This window comes from Sprattus sprattus (assembly GCF_963457725.1).
Source record: "Sprattus sprattus genome assembly, chromosome: 18".
NCBI classification, from domain to species: domain Eukaryota; kingdom Metazoa; phylum Chordata; class Actinopteri; order Clupeiformes; family Clupeidae; genus Sprattus; species Sprattus sprattus.
The window spans coordinates 4,947,727-4,968,149 of NC_137916.1; the positions used below are offsets into that span (position 1 = coordinate 4,947,727).

The following is a 20,423-nucleotide window of genomic DNA, read 5'->3' on the forward strand; positions in this document are numbered from 1 at the left end:
CTTCCCATCTGAACAAAAAAGTTAAAATTCCAAATATGAGAACTACCGTATTAGCCTACGTTTTAAATAAAGACTTAACAAACTAGGGTCGGTTATGCTGGGCAATAGCAAGGTAGTCTACTGCTAATGCTAACTGTCCAACTTAGCTATAATTTCATTAACTTGACCCTGCAGATTTTTACAACAATGCATTGGAAATTCGTAGCCTATCTTATAGAATTCCTATTTAAAACAAACATGTGTGAGATACTTGGTACAATATTTACCTCTTCTTAAGATTGAATTTGAGAGACTGGTGGCTACAGCTTGTGCATAGATTTGATCCGATAAGGCTACCAGCTGGCGGCGCGCGGCACGGTTCTCTAGTATCTAAGTTAACGACCGGAAGAGAACATCACCAATCATATTGCATTTAGGAATCTTGTGAAAGAGCGAAAAAATAACGTTATTAACCGGTTACCATTATTTTAGGTAAACGATTCTGATCTGGAACATATTTTTTTTTAAAGTTTCTGGTTTCGTTTCTGTTCCTAGCAAAACATCAAAAGTTTCTGGTTTTCGTTTTCGTTCCGTGAACCGGTTCAAAGCCTTGTTCCTACGGGATCAGGTAAAAGTTTAATCTATCAGATGGTAATACTACGTTGCTCTGATTGGTTCAAGGTATCCAATTCAGCGAAGAGGCATTTTCTTTCCTGGTTCGTTGAAACACGCCCCATAATCACAGCCCAATGGTTCAGTATCAGACTCATATTCTGACTAGAATTATGAGTATGACATCGTCAGGCTAGCAAAATCCCACGAAAAACAGAGAATTCCTTCATTTTTTTGTTATTCTGTAAACAAACAGTGACAGTTAGAAAACAAAAGGAAAAATTACAATTACAAGTTTGTTTTGTTTGAAAGGGCATAAATTCTTTGTGAAATATGATATCAAATATGTATTAGTGACTTCTACAAATATTAAAATACAAAGCTTTACATACACCCTAAAGTTTAAATTCATAAGTTTTTAACCGTACAGCAGACGTAGTTATTATATGTAATATATTCTTAATGTATTTAATAAGTATTTGTTATATATTTTGTAAATGAATAATTATTAAAATAAATATTAAAATATTAACACTACTAAACCATACCATAGATTACCAACATTTTTGCTAATTTGGTGGATAACACCTAACTCTATGCCTCTTCAAAAGCATCCTGGTGCAATACATTTGTGGAGGAGGTGAAGGTGTTTGTGAGGATAAACATCCTCATGGGTATCCATCCTTTAGCCTCTTTTGTTGACTACTGTTCATCTGATCCATTCTTACAAATGTCCTGTGGCAGACACCAATGCCATGAAATAAGTATGAGGAGTTATGCAGATACCTACCCTGTTCAAACCCAAAGATAGCAGACTCTGGTGACAAGCTTCAGAAAGTGAGACCATTACAGTTTGTTTCAATCATTTTTACACTTGGTTCAATACCATGTACTCTTTCTCAAAACACTTAACACATCCAGCAGTAGTCTAATGGGATACTTTTCCATTGCTTAGATACAAAAGGCAGTCAATGACCACTTCCAAAATTCATGGATACCTGTCTCAGTCAATGTTCACCACCAGCAAAATGCTGTGCAACTACAGCATTTTTTTTCAAGATATTTAGATACTCTGTTCAAAACAGTTAACTTTAGTTTTTTTAACCAGACACAATTTAGATCACTGTAGATGGAAATATGCTGTATTTTCAGACAAATTAAATTATAAACTTGACATAAAACTGATTTTGTTTTTACTGATGTATTCATAAATGTATTTAGTTTACATCTTTGTTTTGTTTGTTTTGCAGCCTTGCTACCAACTATACTGCAGCACAGCATTTGCGTTGAAATGTACATACATGTAAAATATAGATGTACTGTAGGTGTCAATGAAGACATTTTCCCACTATTACTGCTGCATATGAAAGGCATGGGCCATCAATGAGACAAAGTGACCCAAAAAGGGAACTAAAACAAACATGTCTATCCAAAGTGATTTACACTATCATCTTTCATTGCCCATCAATTGAACCCAGGTCAGATACTTGTTAGCTAACAACACTAACCACTGTACCACTTATCACACCTGGCAATCTTGCCACACAAAACTTGTATGTACAAACCAAAGGAAAAGTTTGTTTTTACAGTTTTTTCCCAATCATTTTCACTCGTCTCAATACCATGTACACATTTCCAAAACACTTAACCCATCGAGCATACCAGTAGACTATGTGAACCATACTGTGGATACTTGCCCCTATGCCTATATACAAATGCGGTCAATGACTACTTCTTCCGAAATTCATGGACACCTGTCTCAGTCAATGTTTACTACAAGCAAAACGCTGTGCAACTACAGCATTTTTTTGCCGATGTTTAGATACTCTGCTCTTCTTTCAGTTCAAAACCTAATTTACAGTAATTTAGATTACTGTCGATGTAAAGATGCTGTATTTGGACAGACAAATGAAGTTACATACTTGAATTAGACAAAGTATTCTTACTTTAGCAGAGAGTTTATTTAGATTATTTAGTTTTTTTTGGCTTGCAGACTTCTTGCAGACTTCTTACTATCTCGGCAAGCATAGATGTAGCTGTCCCTGAAGAGTTGTTTCCACTATTACAGTACTGTTAATCATGGGCTACCAGTGAAAGACAGTGAGAAGCAAACTAACATATGAAAACTGTCTTCAGATACTTGGCTTGGATTGATGTATTTTCTAAGATGCAATGCAACATGTTATACTGTATATGCAATTTGCAATGCTTCAAGTTATTTATGTTTTTTAGGTCATTGTAATCTGAGAGAGAACATTTGCTAAAGTTACGGCAGCATATCTCACTTTTGGGTGGAGTATGAAGTGTTTTGGCATTTTGCACCAAAAGTTAACTGATATGCTGAGGTGAGCGTCTGTTAAGACCACAGTGTGAAGAGTTTGGAAAAAGTGAACATGGTATTGACACAAGTTTAAAAGTGATCGGAAAAAACTGCAATGTGTGTCCTCCAGGAGAACGTCCTTGAACTTCTTTGGCCATGTAAAAATCTTTCAGTGGGTGAGGAGGCCATGAGTAAATTTGACGGCATGTTACTTTGGATACAGTATATGCCTAAGAAACCTTTCAGATGGGGTATTAAGATTTGGTGTCTCTGTGACTTCCTGAAAGGATACTGTTTAGCATTCAATGTACAAAACCGGCATAGAGGGGTGTGTGGCAGTTGATCTTGGTTTCGGGATAGAGGGTAGTAATGGATCTAATGTCAGACTACTATAGACTACAGACTCTAATGTCAGATTATCTATACAAACACCACCACTTGTAAGATGACAACTTTTCATCTTCAATTCTGTCAGCAGTGTTGGGAGTAACGCGTTACTAAGTAACGCGTTACTGTAATTCCACTACTTTTAGCGGTAATGAGCCGGTAACTAAGAATTATTTTAAATCAAGTAACGCAGTTACAGTTACTGAAATTTTAAATTAGTTCGTTACCTGCGTTGCTATGCACAAGGCTGTACATAGTATACACAACTGTGTCTCCCATTTTCCAGGACCGCTAACACACACACACATTGCACTTGCATACAATCACGCACGCACACAAGGATATACAACCGCAATTATCTCCCATTCTCCACGGCCGCTAACACATGTAAATTGCTCTTGTATACAATCGCGCATACATATGGAAAGAACACCGATCATGGTTTACAACATTTATTGTTTAACCAGAAAACGCGTGGAATGAATTACCACCTGTTTACGGTGTTCGTGTCTAGTGGTAAATGGTAAAAATAGCAAAAAAGATGCTGTGTTTCCAGAACTTGAATTTTTGATTTGTGATCACTGTCTAAGTTAACGCATTAGTTTTGTGTTGTTTAAAAATGAATATGAACTTGTTTTCTTTGCATTATTCGAGATCTGAAAACAATGCATCTTTTTCGCTATTTTGACCATTTGTAATTTTTCTGCAAATAAATGCTCTAAATGAATAATTTTATTTGGAATTAGGTAGAACTGTTGTCAGTAGTTTATAGAATAAAACAAAAATGTTCATTTTACTTTAACCCAATAAATAGTAAAACCAGAGAAACTGATCATTTTGAAGTGGTCTCAATTTTTTCCGCGGCTGTATATACAAAAGTCATATGGTTTATACATGATGCATACAAAAACAACTTGGTGTGTATACAGGGTTACTGTTACAGGGGTAAGAAGAGCAGGAACAGAAAAATGTCGGTGGTGGCACTAATATGTATTGCATATAAATGCTATCATAGATTATGGGGTTGGGTAAGTGTACAGCAGTATGGTGGTGATGGAGGCATGTGGGCCGAGGGTTTCTACAGGTAGATCGGGGAGAGAGACTACAGCAGCGTTCCATAGCGAAGATATGGGAGACTAGTTGAGGAAGAAAGAGACAGAGTGAGTGGGTAGAGTTTGGCTGTCCATTATGCGTAAATGGGGAGCAGTGAAGGTGGGGGGCAATGTTTCGCCATCCATCAGCAATTGGAACATGCTATAAGGGAGAGAGAACATGTATGTTAGTAGACATCAGATAAGGAGATTATTTTAGGTAGTCTATTAACAGTAGGTAGTATGGCCATTTTATCAGTATCATTATAGGCATTAGCAATAGGATATAAGAGGAGAGGGAGAGAGAGAGGCTGCCTGGCCAGGTGTATGGGAATGGTATTTGCATTTGGTTTTGGTATGTTTTAGTTATGGTTGGCTGACATGGTGCATACAGATTTTAGTTACAGCCCCAACACACACTGTATGCTGTATCCGGGATCCATAAAGGCCCTCCTTCACGATACAACATGGGCTGTCTGAAGCCCAGTTTTATTGATTAGGGGGATTTTGTATGTGTTAAGTGTGATGAGTAATGCTATCTGGCTGGCCCGACAGGTGATGGGTTTTTTGACGCAATTATTCATGGCTATAATATGCACTAAAGAGGAATGTCTTTCTTTGTCTCAATTTGAATATGGAAAGGCTTTCTGCATCTCGGATTGAGGCAGGGAGATTATTCCAGAGGAAGGGGGCTCAGAAGCTGAAGGCTCTGCCTCCTACTTTGGCTTTTGATATTCTTGGAATTAGGGGGAGGCCTGCACTCTGGGAACGGAGCGGTCTTGGAGGGCAATAGGGGACAACTAATTGCTTACGGTAGTTTGGAGCCAAGTCGTTTTGGGCTTGTATGTTAGAAGGGGTACGTTGAAATCAATTCTACTTTTGACAGGGAGCCAATGCAGAGAGGCAAGTACAGGTGAGATATGTTCATATGTTTTAGTTCTAGTGAGTGTGCGAGCAACAGCATTCTGTTTAAGTTGGAGGCTCTTTTATAAGGAAAATGAACTGTACCAAAAGTAGTACCCCTTAAAAAGCCCAGTGAATCAGAACCAAAATTGTCTGCACTCAATACACTGAGTGACATTCAAAGTCAGATGAAGTGAGTCAAATTAATGTTTGTGGTGCAGCTACCCTAAAGTCCACACTCACGGACTGGCGGACGTTCATGCGCGTTCCTGATAAATCCATTAGGGCTTAGAGCTGTCCCACATCGGAATGGCCAAGTGCACGAGGGCTCTCTCGCAGACATTTTGAGCCCTTAATGTACAATTTCTGTAAGTCTGCATTTTTGCAGACTTTGCCAGAGGGAATTACCCACAGTAAGTGGTGTTGTAACATGAAACACGAGAAAACCAGAAGCTTACCAAGGCTGTAAACAACCACCATAAAACAGGAAGTACATTAACAAGGATTTAAGATGTTACATAAAAAACGCATGAAAACAGAGGGATGAAAAAACTAGGTGTGTAATATGGCATATGCTTTCATCAACCCTTTCTTAAAATATTTGCTTAATGATGCTGTTTTGACAATTACCTCTTTCCACTTTGTAAGGCAAAAGCCTGGGACACGTTCAAATCAGGCAATCGGTCCCTTAAGTCCCTTGGCCGTGAAGAAGGTGCAAATTGTAAAATAAAAAGTCCCTAAACCACGTGTTTTAATGTCGTCAAGGTAACATGATCACAACATGCTGTCCCATTCCTGTTTATACCATTTTTAGCCTTTGCAGCCTCTTGCCTTTGATCCCTTACCAGGTGACGTCAATGAAGTCTGTGAGGGTTCAGGGTTAAGGCCTTGAATGAAGTCTGTGAGGTTTCAGGGTTTAGGCCTTGAATGAAGTCTGTGAGGGTTCAGGGTTTAGGCCTTGAATGAAGTCTGAAACACCATTGTGACACTGAAAACCCAGGGTTAAACCTGAAATGGCCGCACCAACCCCAAAATTCTGCTTCGTAGTACAGGCCCCAGGTCAGTCCATTTTTGTTTGTGTTGAACAGCACAGGGACATACAAGTATCACTCTCCTGGGCACAGGGGGCAGTACCGGCTCTTCCTCCTCCTCCTCCTCCTCCTCCTCCTCCCATCTCCACCACCTCCTGTCTTTCTTTTTATCCATTCCCTTCCCAAAGCTTAGCTTTCATTTGATGCAGTCTTCATTTTTACCTGTGTCAGTGAAGAAAGTAAAGACTGGGTCAATTCATATTTACATGCAAATGTTTCTAGCCTCGGCTAAGACTTGCAATGAAAATAAATATACATAGGGGTACCTCGTTTTGACATGCTTAATACAAACTGAACTGAAATAAAAAAGTATTTAAACTTTCGATGAATGTTTATCAATATAACATTGGATAGATTGGATTAATGTTAGCTAGCAAGTGAAACTAACTAGCCAGAATCATGATGGACGGCCACGGTTTCATTTAGCGGCACATGAGCTGTTTGTCAGATGACATCTGACGATGTATGGCATTGGAAGACCTGTGTCTCGCTTTGGCCGATTTGTTGACATAACCAAAGAACGACCATGTTTAGTAAAGATTTTGTAACGACCAGATCATTCATTTAACCTCCAACCACGGTAAACCAATGACACCAGTGATGAGATGAGAAAGTTTGTTATCTTGGCGGTCTATATTATCTCTGCCTAAATAATAACGTTGATGCTGCAATCATGACAGGGAGCCAATGCAGAGAGGCAAGTACAGGCCTCTCGTCTTAAATGAGGTGCACACATCTTAAATGCACCTTTAAAAGAATTGAGGCAAACTCAATTGTGTGTATGGCCCACACACATACACACACACACACACACACACACACACACACAGGCACGCAAGCACGCAGGCAAACACACATTAAAGGCTTCTGGAGAACCTGGAGTTTAAATAACTAACTAGTAAATGAGTTAATTCATTATTTTTTTCATTCATTGTGCCTCTGTGTCTAATGTTACCTGTTGTAGCCTAAATCATTCATGAATTAGATTGAAACCTTTAGCTAGAATATAATTTATTATTGCTAAATTATTTTAGTTTGAGAAAACTGCTCGCTACAACAGCTAGCCCAAATGTTTAAACCACAAAGCTAAAACTAACCAAGCTAATCTGTTTTGAAACTTCCTTACTTCCTAACTGGCTGTTTGGCTATTGCTGGATACCAGACACACACCCTGATATGGTCCTTTTGTAACCCTCTTGGCTTTTCTAAGCCTAAAGAGCTGCCAGTGCTGAGAGGGCTGGTTATATATATATATAGTCTGTCTATAGGCTATATCTGGAGACTGGAGGTCGGGAACTTCATGTGGAATCTCAATTGGTTTATAATAGATGCCAGGAAGGTTTGTGGGAGCTAGATATAACTGTCTTATCAACTTTATTACCAGAGTTGTTGTTGTGGCCAAAAGTGACTGAATTTTCTGCAGGAACTCTTTAAAATTGCAGTAAATGTTGCAGTGATATTGAGTTGAATAAAATCAATCTCAAATAATGCAGAAATTCAATGATGTTTTGTGGAAATATTGCAGTAATAAGAGAAAGTTACAACCTGCAATTGTAGGATACCCTTAAATTTGTGTGAATTTCTGAAAATGCAAGATGACAAAATCCTGGAGTGCGTGATATAAGTCAATTTTGTGAATTTGAAAATGGCCAGTATATGCAGAGGTCATAGGCTATTTGGCACTATGATGAGCTAGCGGTCTGCCAGCTCTTTTTGCTCCTGGTGGGTTAAACGTCTGTATGTTGTGACTACAATAGGTAGATTGGGTTAAACGTCTGTACAGTATGTTTTGATGTAGCTGCAGCATCTCTACAATAGGTAGATTGGGTTAAACGTCTGTACAGCATGTTGTGACGTAGCTGCTGCATCTCTAAAACAGCTAGATTGCCATCAATATTTAATGGTGCCAACTTCCTCTTTGTTTCAGGCACGTAGTCTACTGTACCAGTTTCGCCTGCTACCCAGGATCCCCTGCAGCCTGCACGACCTGTGTAAGCTGTGCGGGCCGGGCATGTGGGATAGCCGCTACATTCCAGCCGTGGAATGTTCCGGAGAGCACCAGGACTCTCAGAGCTGCCCTTACGGGGGCACGGTGGACCCCCAGCCGCCACCGTCGCCCCGTCCCAACGCCACCCCACATCCGTCCGAGGGCAAGAGGGGCTCCAAGACGCGAGACATCTTCAGCTTCCGCAAGCAGTCCTGAGTATGGAATGTGGCGGGTCATGGATGCAAGTCACTTCCTGTTGGAGGGCGGTGGGCTCCCTGATGCCGGGCCGCTCCGGCATTCGTAGCCTTGGAAACACTTGTGTGTGCTGGCACTCGGCTCAAGCGGATCTTTATCCACACGCCTCACTCTCCAGTTTATCTCCAGACATTTATGTGTTTGCTTGCTTGTTTATTATATTTGATTAGATCCTAAGGGAAATGCTTTGTGTGTGTGTGTGTGTGTGTGTGTGTGCGTGCATGCGTGTGTGTGGGGGAGCTGGTGTCACAGTGAGAGAGAGGCATCCGATCATCATCTGCCGTGGGAATATGCACCTTCTATATTTTGGTGGATTCCATGTTTGTGGAAGAACAGGGGTGTTTCTCTGAAGTCCAAATCAGTCTGACTGCTCAACAGGACATCATCTCAGACAAGAAACCAGAGGATCTTTCATATCAATCCTTCTACTCTTCTCATTCTATCGTATATCCTCACTTTACATGTTTACTTTGTCAGTTTTTTAATGTATCTTTTTGCACGGTTTTCTGTGGTGGTGATGACAACAATGCTAGGTGCTAAAGTATGATAATGGCATGTTTATTAGGCTAGCAAGATGGAGAGGGTGCAATAATAATCTGGGGGGCAATTTAGCAAAAAACACAACAAAAACTCCAAACCAAACGGCGCAATATGCTTTCTCAAATAACAGTCCAAGGCCCAAACTGGTTTTAGGAGTCGTCTCTAAGTAAACACCGTTGCTATTCCATGTGATCTCGGGTGTGCCGCGGGGAGAGCCGCCCTGGCCTGCTCTGCTGGGTTGGGTCCGGTTACGCTCCTGAGGCCGGGGAGGAATCTCGGCGATAAGAAAAGCAAAACAGTATTCGGTCACAGTTTAACTTGGATGAATATTTTATAAAGGGCTTATATATGGGAAAAAGCAAATACATCATTGCAATTTAAATCCAAGCTGGGGAATTCCCTTTTCTGTTCTGTTCTGTTCTGTTCTGGAGACTGCTCTGTTAGTTTGGGATCCTAAAGGAAAGGAGGATCATTTCATATGTATCAATTACAGTTGAGTTGTTTGAGAGAAGAGGTCTTGTGTAATTAACTTTGCGTGTCCCATTTCACACCGGCGCACCCATGGTGTTTCATGCGTTGAGCAGTCGATGTCCCAATGTAGGCAAACATCGAAAACTAGTGGAAACCGTATTATTTGGATAGTTTCTTTACACATTGATTTTCAGCATCCAGTCAAAGCACAGCAAAAACTTAGCACTCAACATTTGTGTGTTCAGCAAGATGTCTTTTGGAGGATGTTATCCATGTTCAGCACTTCATTTGGAGCCTTCAGCTGTTTCATATGCACATCAGGAAAGCTCTCTCAAAGCAGCTTCTTTTTTGAAAGAAAGAATTTATGAAATCTTAACAGCGGGTTTAAATGACTTCATTTGAAATTAAACCCCACCCCCACCCTGTATGTTCGGCCATCATTCTGGAAAGGCGGTTTGTCAGTCCTATGTTGGGTAAGAGTTCCCTAAGGGGCAACCGCCAGTCCAGTGGGGAAATGCATCTCCAAATTGGTGCTAAAAGGTGGCATTAGTGTCTTAAAGCAGCCTTCCCCTCTCTCCACGCCCCCTTCCTAAAGGACGCGCATTAGGGGCCCTGCACAGCCATTAGTCCCCTTCCACAGAGCCCTGCAGCACATGGACAAGGAAGGGCTCAATGGCAATCACATGAGGAGAATACAATCACATGGGTTTGTGTGTGTGTGTGTGTGTGAGAATCAAAGATCTATGCTCGCTGATCTGTGGGTCAGTAAGGGCATGAAGTGTAGGTGTGGAGAGGGCATCTGTCTGTCAGAGCCACAGCTGGATGCTCCATAATGGACGGGTTGTGTGTGTGTGTGTGTGTGTGTGTGTGTGTCAGAGTACATGCAGAGTGCACGTGGACTTCTTCAGCTGAAGAGACACATTGTCTGTAATGAGGAAGTTACTGCCAACTGACCCACATTCTTTGAGAATCTGTGAGATGAAGATAAGATGGAAGGCATTTTAGGTTTTGATATGTGCATTCTCATGGAAGAACTGGTGTGTTCAGATCAGAGATGGTCGTGAGAGATTGAGCCGAGTTCAGAGAGCCTGGTTTCACCAGTCACCTCAGTCCCCAAACATCACTCCAGTCATTGGTGTAGGGTTAGGGTTACGAGCTTAGTTCAGGGAGCCTGGTTTCACTAGTCACCTCAGTTCCCAAACATCACTCCAGCCATTGGTGTGATGGGCACTACTTTAGTGGAAATAGACATAAAACCTGTCGGATACAAAAGGAAAAACTACCACCTTGAGTTTGAATGTCATGTTTGGTGTATCATCATCTGTAGATTTTTTCTGAGTTTTCTATTAATGACTTGCGTTTCAATGAATTACAACTGTTGCTGTTGACAGTACTAGTACCCAGTTGAAGCATTGTGACTGGGACTTTGGGAAGATCTCACAATTTTGGGGAATTCCAACATTTTGGGAAATAGTGTGGTGGTGTAAATTCTCGAAGGAGACAGGGGGACTTTGTTGATTGTTTGTGGTTTTATTAGAACATCCAGAGTTTAATTTTAAAGCTGTTCTTTTAGTTTTCCAACAGTTTTGTAATACAGGTTGTGTCTGTTGCTGGCTATGATACCAGAACAATCTTGGCCTTACTGACATTTGTGGTCTAACTGTAAGGCTCATATCTCCAACCATCTCAAAAGGGTCTTCCTTCTTCAACAGTTGGGGAAGAGAGAGTGACTAATCAGAAACATGACAGATGGTCCTGCACCCATACCAGTGTGTGTTTGTGTTTGTGTGTGTGTGTGTGTGTGTGTGTGTGTGAGTGAGAGAGTGAGAGAGTGTGAGAGAGAGAGAGAGAGAGAGAGAGAAAGAAAAAACACACTTGTATCTATATGCTTTATATCTATTGCTGCCACCCCTCCATTCTGCAAAGATGACTATGTACTAGCCTAGCCGAGTGTGAGTGTGAGAGAGAGAGAGACACACAGTCCTACTGTGAGATTGCCTTGGCCTTTGTCTGACAAGGCCCTCTAATTATCAATTACTGGGGCCCCTTTCCACACCTGGAGCAAGGGGAGGTGATAATGAGCTGGGGCCATTTGGGGAGTGAGTGTGGGCCCTGTGGGAGGGGACAGAGGGGGGTCCTGGCTGGACCTCTGCTATAGGCGCTAATGGACGTCTAACCCCACACAGCCGGCCCCCATTAACACTGCTGAAGCAAGAGTGGGAGGATGGCAGTGAAGGCTGTGGGTTTGCCTTACCCTCTGAACGCTATATTCAGTGGTGGTTCTGCCCTCTGAACGCTAAATGTAGTGGTGGTTCTGAACCCTATATGTAGTGGTGGTTCTGTTCTCTGAAGGCTATATGAAGTGGTGGTTCTGCCTTCAGATTGGCCTTCTTGTATCATTCTAATTGCAGTTGTTTCCCTTTGATTTGGAGTCATTTGTTGGCAAAAGGTTGTGTTTTTTTTTTTATAAAGAGTCTGCTTTGAGGAATATCATCTATGTCACAGACACAGAAGCCTCCATTAATTCAGCTTACTCAAGTATGTCAGTAAAGTCCACAACCCTTTTAGGATATTAGTGTTGAGTTGCTGTCCTTGGTTGTTCATGCAGTGTTTGGTGGACAGCCAACCCCATTGCCCAAACTTCATCTCCCACTCTCCACCTCTGTCTTCACAACACCCGTCCTTCTTTGGTCAAACATAGTAAAGCTTCCTGTCCATTGAGGGGTTTAACTGGGCACATGTCATTTATGGCCTTTCACCACTCGGGTCATCTGTTTAATTACAGACAACAATGAACTCTTTTGATGTGCTCCTGTAAACAAAGAAGGTGTATTTGTGTCACTTGTATTGTTCGCTAATTATCATTTTTATATTCATATTAGCTTTTTTTTTTCCAAAAATGCAATCACAGCATGACCATTGACTTTACTGAATGTATCTACTCTCTACAAATAGTCTTAGACGAGGATATGGCACCATAATGTCATGTGAAGACAAACATGCACCTTGGGACCTTTACTGCTTGGAAAGAACAGGGGTGACCTACTTTGGCCAATATGAATGGGACTGAATGATTCTAGTGCATCAGAACATCTCAAGTTAAATGGCATGGAACACTTCTTATGAATGTAATACAGGTGACATGCTGAGTTCATCTCTGTCTCCATTAACACAACATACTCTTTCAGTTATATAGAATAGCAGCAATGGGTTCTATTAAAACTAAATATTTGTTCTTTCAGATCTTAAGTGTGTGCTATGAAAAAAAGAAATGTTATATTGACTTTATGTAGCACATCATATGTTTTATTGTCTTTATGTAGCACATCATATGTTACATCTGCTTGAAATATACCAAATTAATGAGCCACTCCCCACAAGAAATAATTTAGTAATCATTTAGTTTCTCAACATTATACAGAATGAAATCTATTTATCGCAAATGTGTCATACATCTGCTGCACACTCATTGCTTATCTTTGGTTTAAACAAGTAGTTGAGTTCACACCAGGTTATCTCTGGGTTGTGGTGATGAACATGAAGGAGCACTCAAGTGCTCAACCTGTCTTTGGAGCTTTTGTGGACTGTATGCACGTTTGATGTAGTGTAGTGTACTGTACTGAGAGAAGGGTGCGATTCAAAACCCCATATCATTGTCTAACTGCACTAAGCACTCAATGCGCTGTATCTGTTCCACCTCCTTCTGTTAAGGCACGCTATGCTATGCTATGCTAGGCTCATGGTGTGTCCATGGTCACATTGAAGACTATGTATGGGTACTCCTAAAGGGTGCGTGCTGGAATGCTTGTACTGTAAACAGAACAGGCCATCACTAAGGGCAGAGAAGGAATGCATGAAGGAGAGATCCTAAGCCTATATTTATTTTTCTATTATCAGAAGAGAGTTTGACTGAAGTGGTTGAAGTATGGTCCTCTGGGGAGGATGTTTTGACATGGCTGCTTGTACTGAACTCCCTTGCTGGAAATCACACCTCTAGATATTGTGTAAGTTCATTGAACACTTGTATCAGCACTTAGCACTGTACACTCTGGGGGGCATTGCTCCTTATAAAGGACTATGTGGGATGTATCACTAGATTGATGATCACTTCAGAAAATAGTTTTTGTTCCTTTTGGTCGTCTTGCAAAAAAAGACATAAAATCACAGACACGTCCATGCATCACCACATTGAGTACAGACATTCAGGTTTAAGTAGACCACACAGAATGCAAGAAAAGTCCCGTGAAACGCGTGATGTACTTTCAACAGTTATTTCAATCACTTTACGGCACCGTCTTCACAGTGCTGCCTTGACTTAACAAATGATTGTGGACGGCTTTTTATACCTTAGTTTTAAATATTATCCTGTCATTATTGTTTTCAAATAAAATATTTATCTTGTATCTATCCCAATTGCCATTCTGCTGTTATTTAAAGGAAAGAAGAGATGCTTTATGAAAAATGAAATGTACGGTATTCGGGAAATGATTATAAACTCACGATTCTTCGAAAAACATCTGCATGTGTTGCCAAGATGACGTGCAGTTTGTCATGGCAAATAAAAAGGAGAGAGTTATGATCTTACGGTTGTAAACACGTTTTTTAATGATGAGATGAACCAAGATAACAGGGCAGTTAGGTGACTTAAGCGAGGTAGGCTACTCCCACGGCGCGTTGTCAAGGTCCTTGATAACACTGACGCAGGTTGAAACACCCACGAGAAATGGGGTTTAAATAAACCATGATAAACAGGCATTACCCGTGGAACAGATGAAGCTCGTATTATGGACCGATTCCAACGCTTTGTTCTCACACTTGTTCTCTACAGCAACCATGAAGTCTAATTTGTCTAACGGCTTATTAATGAGCTCATTTGCAAGTGTAGATTATTGCAGCGGATAATACTGAAGCTGAATAAAGCGAATTGCTGATGAGAAATACGTGCAGAGTAAATTGTTTACAACCTAAATAGATACATTTTACCAAACGGACATAATTGGAGGCAAACCATCGATTGTCGAACGGTTGTTTTGACTTGTGGGTTTTCCTGCGTTGAAGAAATTCAAGAAAGCCCCTCGGATGACCTCGAATGTCCTTGAATTTGACATGGCGTTAGGATGGATGGATTGTGCAGTGTCATCGACAAAGTGGATGTTCTCTTAGTTCTGGTGTTGCTTGAAGAAGGCAATTGTGACGGTCTGGCAATAAGGGCAGGTGCCTTCTGTGGCCTACCTGTAAACCCTATGCTGCGCATCCAGATGGCTGTAAGAATACTGTATGTAATAACCAGATGTCTTTCGTTTTCACCATTTCATAGTGAAAGGAAGAGCAAGCAATTTTTTTTAGCAAACTGAAACTTTCACAATACAATTTCTCAGAGCTCCAATGAGATGAACATATTACATCTGAACTAAACGCAGCTGCCTCCTTCCTGTCTTCAGCATTATGCCAACATGAGTTTTTAAAACAGTTTACCATTAAGCCCAGCCTCATCTTGAATTGTATATTGTAATCTCTATATTCATTATTTGCCATCTCGAGAATGTCTCAGATGGTAAAATGATTCATATGCATAACAGAAAGGCAGTACAATTAAAATATATCATCAAGTTTGAGCATCTAATACAACAGCATATAAGGCAGAATAAATCAGACCTCTGAAATATGTTGGATAGAAAGTGGGATTTAATCAGGCAATTGTACTACCAAATACTATAGAGTTGAAATGGACTTTGGTGTTAAATCAGATTGCTTCATTTCCATCCTTATTAACTAAAGGGGATGGGTCTCGTCCCTGATTGGATTGCTCATTGTCCTCGGCGTGTGAGATGGAGGGGGTCGCCCTCCCGGGCAGCTGCGTGAGGCTGCTGAGAGGTGCCCCAAAGGAACCGCAGGCTCTCAGCTCAAAAGAAGCACTTTATCCAGGATTATGACCACAGGCTGCTGGCTCTGGATAACTGGAAGACAGAAAGAGTCGCCATCAATCCCCCCACCTACCCCAACCCACATCTTGAACAGAACCCAGGGAACTCAACGATTAGCTGAATGTTTTAGTAACAGAGTTCTAAAGAGAACCCAGGGAACTCAAACGATAAGCTGAATGTTCTAGTGACAGAATTCCAGAGAGAACCCAGGGAACTCAAACAATTAGCTGAATGTTATAGTAACAGAGTTCCAAAGAGAAAGTCACCCCCTCAGTATCCTATCCCAGTAAGAGTATCTAGGAATGAACTTCCTCTTGTAAAATGGTAATGCAGACTTGTGCCGTCACGAGAACAAAAACAAAATGTATTAAATCGGGTGTTTGATATTGATCCCTTCAAAATGGTCTCCTTGAAGTGTTTCCATTTCCTTTTTTCTACGCTTATGTTTAAACCTGGGTAAAATATCATCTTAATTTTAAAGTGGTATGTCAACAAAAGAACATTGGTCTATAATGAGTGCCCATGGTGTTAATACAGAGATGTTTATTCCCCTCTAACATAATGCAAGTTGCCCCTCCACGAGACTGTGTTGTTAATCTGATGCTGACTACATGAGAACAGAGCGTGCCATTCTTCTTCACTCTATCAAGTCATCAGCACTCCTTCAGTGATTTGTTGTGACAAACCGGTGACCTTTCAGTACACAGCCACAATGTGCCATTGTACAGCTCCGTGGGTATTGGAGGCAGGCGTGTAGCCTCTTAAAAATGACCAAATGCATTCAGCGTTATATTTTATTGTGAATGACTTAGTTATTTGATAAGCGCATACCTGAAAATGTGTGCTGTGTTTTGTGTGTGTGTTTGTGGGTATACCCATTTAACAAATGATTTACAGCAATACCCATCTAAATGGTCAAATATCCCCTCTATTTTTATTCAGGTTTTTTTCACATAATAACACATATATTGTTTAACATGATAATTTGTCTGTATTTTAGATATACGCCAAGGTCCTCAAACAATGTAGATTTATTTTACACAAATGTGCCAGTGTATACTGTATATCTTGTATATATCATGTGTCAGTATACTGTATATCTTGTTTACACTGTATATATTTTAATTATTCAAGATGTTATTCCTTGTGTACAGCATATTTAAATACTTTATATGCATTGTTACAGTTGGACAGGATAAAAAAACTGTATATCTGAGTCTAACAAATCTCTCTCTCTCTCTCTCTCTCTCTCTCTCTCTCTCTCTCTCTCTCTCTCTCTCCTTCTAAGCCTCAAACAAAACATACCCTAGAACTCTGAGAACACCCCATCGATCTTCTTTGGGGCTCTTTTTTTTTCACCTGACCGTCTTTGGCATCCTTCCATTGATTTCTCAATCCTCGCTATCTCTCTCAATCTGTCTTCCTCTCGCTTTCCCCTTCTCCTTCTCAGACATCATGGCCAACGGCAGCAGCAGGGGGTTGTGTGAGGTAATGAGGAACAGTAGGGGTCCTTTGGTTCGGGGAACAAGGGGAACTGAAACTGATTTGCAGAAGGTTTCAGGACTATCTTGGCTGCCGCGCGAGCAAGGTGGGCCGAAGTAGGGGCGTTCAGATATTGATGTAGGCTGCATTTGTTTTGGAGGTGGGGGGTGGGGTAGGGGGAATAGAGGTAATTTGTAGAAGATTGGCGGATGCTCTCGTCTGGTCTGTTGGAGAGGTGGAGTTGGACAGGGGTTTACAGATATCGATGGGAAGGGGGAAACGCTTGTTCGGGAGGGGGTAGAGCAAAGACTGAGAGAGTGCACTGCTATAAGAGTCTAGCAGAGTGAGAAACTCATTGTACTTTGTGCGTGCGCGAAGGACTGGTTCTGTACTTATTTTCAGAGCCACCCAGCCCACCCCTCCACCAGCTTCCTCTTCCCCCCCGCCGACTAACGCTGCGCCGCACAGGAAGGGCTGAACAGACTGCAGCAGCGGCTCACATTTGCATGAGAGATATGATGCTCCGATGTCATGGGATTAGAACAACATGCCCAATAAAGAGCTTGACATTTACACAAGCAAACACTGCCACACAAGAACAGGAGGCACTGTGCAGTGTGTTGCTAATGACAACGACACCACTGTTTGTGTGTGTGTGTGTGTGTGTGTGTGTGTGTGTGTGTGTGTGTGTGTGTGTGTGTGTGTGTGTGTGTGTGTGTGTGTGTGTGTTATCTCTGGTCATATCTGAATATATTTAAGATATTTGGTGGATTCAAATAAAGAATGTGTTCATGTAGACAGATGTTTTTGCATTTGTCTGCATGTGTGCAAACATATTGTGTGTGTGTGTGTGTGTTGTATGTGTGTGTGTATTAAAGACCCATTGATCATTTAGCTGCAGCAGGGATCATGCGGTTAGGAGTTTCCTCTGCCTGGCAGGGTGGCTGTTTCCCCATCCATCCACACCGTCCCCTCATCCCTGCATCTCTGTGCTGGCCTCACAGCAGACGCTGGCCTTCTACTGTGCACACATGGCATGGCGGAAAATTATCTGGGTTTCCAAATAAATATTTTTCTAATCCTTGATCAATATTGAAATGCAGGGCACCAGACTGGTTTAGTGCTAAGCTGCTCATTGTGCGAAAGATAGTGTTGACTGTGGATGTCATGTGTTCTTGTAATCTAGTGTCTCGTGTTTAAGAATATCAGGATATCGTGAATCTATGAGTCTGTGATGAGCCTTTGATGCATATACTCTTTCTGACGTCTATACACACATATATGTACACATACATTTGTGCATGTATGTAACACTAACCAAACCACCTCTCCAAAGGTTAGATTGAACCCACTACTGTAGCTCTGGTGTGAGTGACTGTCTGTGTGGTTCAAGTCTGACCTTTTGCATTCAGAAGTGGGGGGGGAGTAAAGGTTTCCTGTTTGGTATGGGCCGTGTTTGGGCTTTGAAATATCTAATCTGAAGAAACGTGATTCTCACGTCAACAAGCAAGAGTGGACTCATGGAACACACAGACACAACATACACATGCACATACACACACACACACCTCTGAGCAGGCAGCGTAGGCAGTCACAGAGCCAAATCAACCTCTGAGCCGGCAGCAGAGGCAGTCACAGAGCCAAATCAACGCCTGAATAAAAGGTTTGAGACGCAGCGTATAGTAGCAGGATTGCTGTGTTGTCAGAACTCAACTCTGACCAAAAGCATTAACTGCAAAACCAACTTTGCGTGTGGCTTGCAGGATCCTGCCGACACTAAGTTCACCCGTTATTGTTTTTTTAAGCACCAGGTAGGCTAGTTTGTGTCCATTTGCCATGACGCATTTGAGACAACTCAGAATTTTGAGCATCCAATATGATATTTCCCATCATACCGTACCCCTGGATATTTCCCAGCTCAGACTTAAATGCGTTTTAAAGCCAAGTGTATACACAATAATGTGGTGATGACTCATCAATGGATTTCCCTTCTATCTGCTGGTAATTATGTACTTATTTCACTATATAACTATTTTCTGCCTATTCATGTGTCTTCTTACACATTTAAAAAGGTTTTGAACATTTGATATAGTCAAGGTCTCTGTTAGGATTGTTAAGTTGAAAATATCGTGGTCTTGAACGCTGCATTCTAGGTCAAGCGAGATGTGATTAAAGGGCATGCTATCTAACACACTGTTTGGCTTAGTGTAAACAAGCAAAGGCAGCTTAATGAGGCGTCTTCCTAACAGCATTATAATGACATCTCTGTATAAAAAGGGTTAAAGACCCCACACACACACACTTCCACCCCCCCCCCACACACACACACACAAACACACACACACTTCCACCCCCCCCCCCCCCACACACACACACACAAACACACACACACTTCCACTCCCCATACACACACACACTTCCACCCCCCCCACACACACACACACAAACACACACACACTTCCACCCCCCCCCCCCACACACACAAACACACACACACTTCCACCCCCCCCCACACACACACACACACTTCCACCACCCCCACACACACTCACTTCCACTCCCCATACACACACACACTTCCACTTCCCACACACACACACACACACTTTCCCTCCCCATACACACACACACACACACACACACACACTTCCACTCCCTACACACACACACACACACAATTCAACTCCCCATACACACACACACACACACATGCACACACACACACATACACACACACACACACACACACAAATCTCTTGAGGATGGAGTTGCAAGGACACTCTGCCTCCCCATGAATAGCGTGACCTCTGGCCTCGGTGGTGACCCTCACCTCCCGGCAGACGACTCCCCTGTGGCTCCACACCCAAGGCCCAGCTACCGTACCTCCTTCAGAGAGTTTCTCTGCAAATGTCTCCTTCATTCTCTTCATCACGCCATCTCTTCCTAGGCCTTGCAGTCTCATAGTCTGTGCTTTTCTTTTTCATTCAGATGGAAAGTACTAACTTGCTTGCTTACTTTATTACTTAGTATCTATCTGACTGTTAGTTAGTTTGTGTGTGTATGTCATCTGACAGAAGGGCCCTGAAGTGTTGAAGGGAGCAGTGTAATGTGGAAGGTCAGTGTGAGTGTATGAGTGATGTCCAGCAGGGAGCCCAAGGCCCCTGACAGCTCCTATAATCATCTGGAGCAGAAGGTAGAGGAACTGGGAAAGGTCTCCTCATGTACAACCAATTATCTGTGGAAGGAGTTTGGAAAAACACAAGCAAATATTATTCCTGTTCATCTAAAATATAGTAAATGAAAAAGATATTCTGCTTTTGATATTTATTTAAACCAGCGTCTACACAAATACACAGGGACACACTCACGCACACACACACA

General features: G+C 41.7%; 1 protein-coding gene across 3 annotated transcripts in view; it reads left to right on the forward strand.

Moving 5' to 3' along the window:
• The window catches only part of tbc1d16 (TBC1 domain family, member 16), a 40,724-nt gene extending 26,680 nt beyond the window's left edge, over window positions 1-14,044 (forward strand). For all 3 annotated transcript variants that reach the window (XM_080855878.1, XM_080855879.1, XM_080855880.1), the window contains one exon: window positions 8,311-14,044. In XM_080855878.1, coding sequence (XP_080712004.1) covers window positions 8,311-8,586 — 276 coding nt within the window. In that variant the 3' untranslated portion in view covers window positions 8,587-14,044. The remainder of the gene's footprint in view (window positions 1-8,310) is intronic.
• Window positions 14,045-20,423: the final 6,379 nt, after the last annotated feature.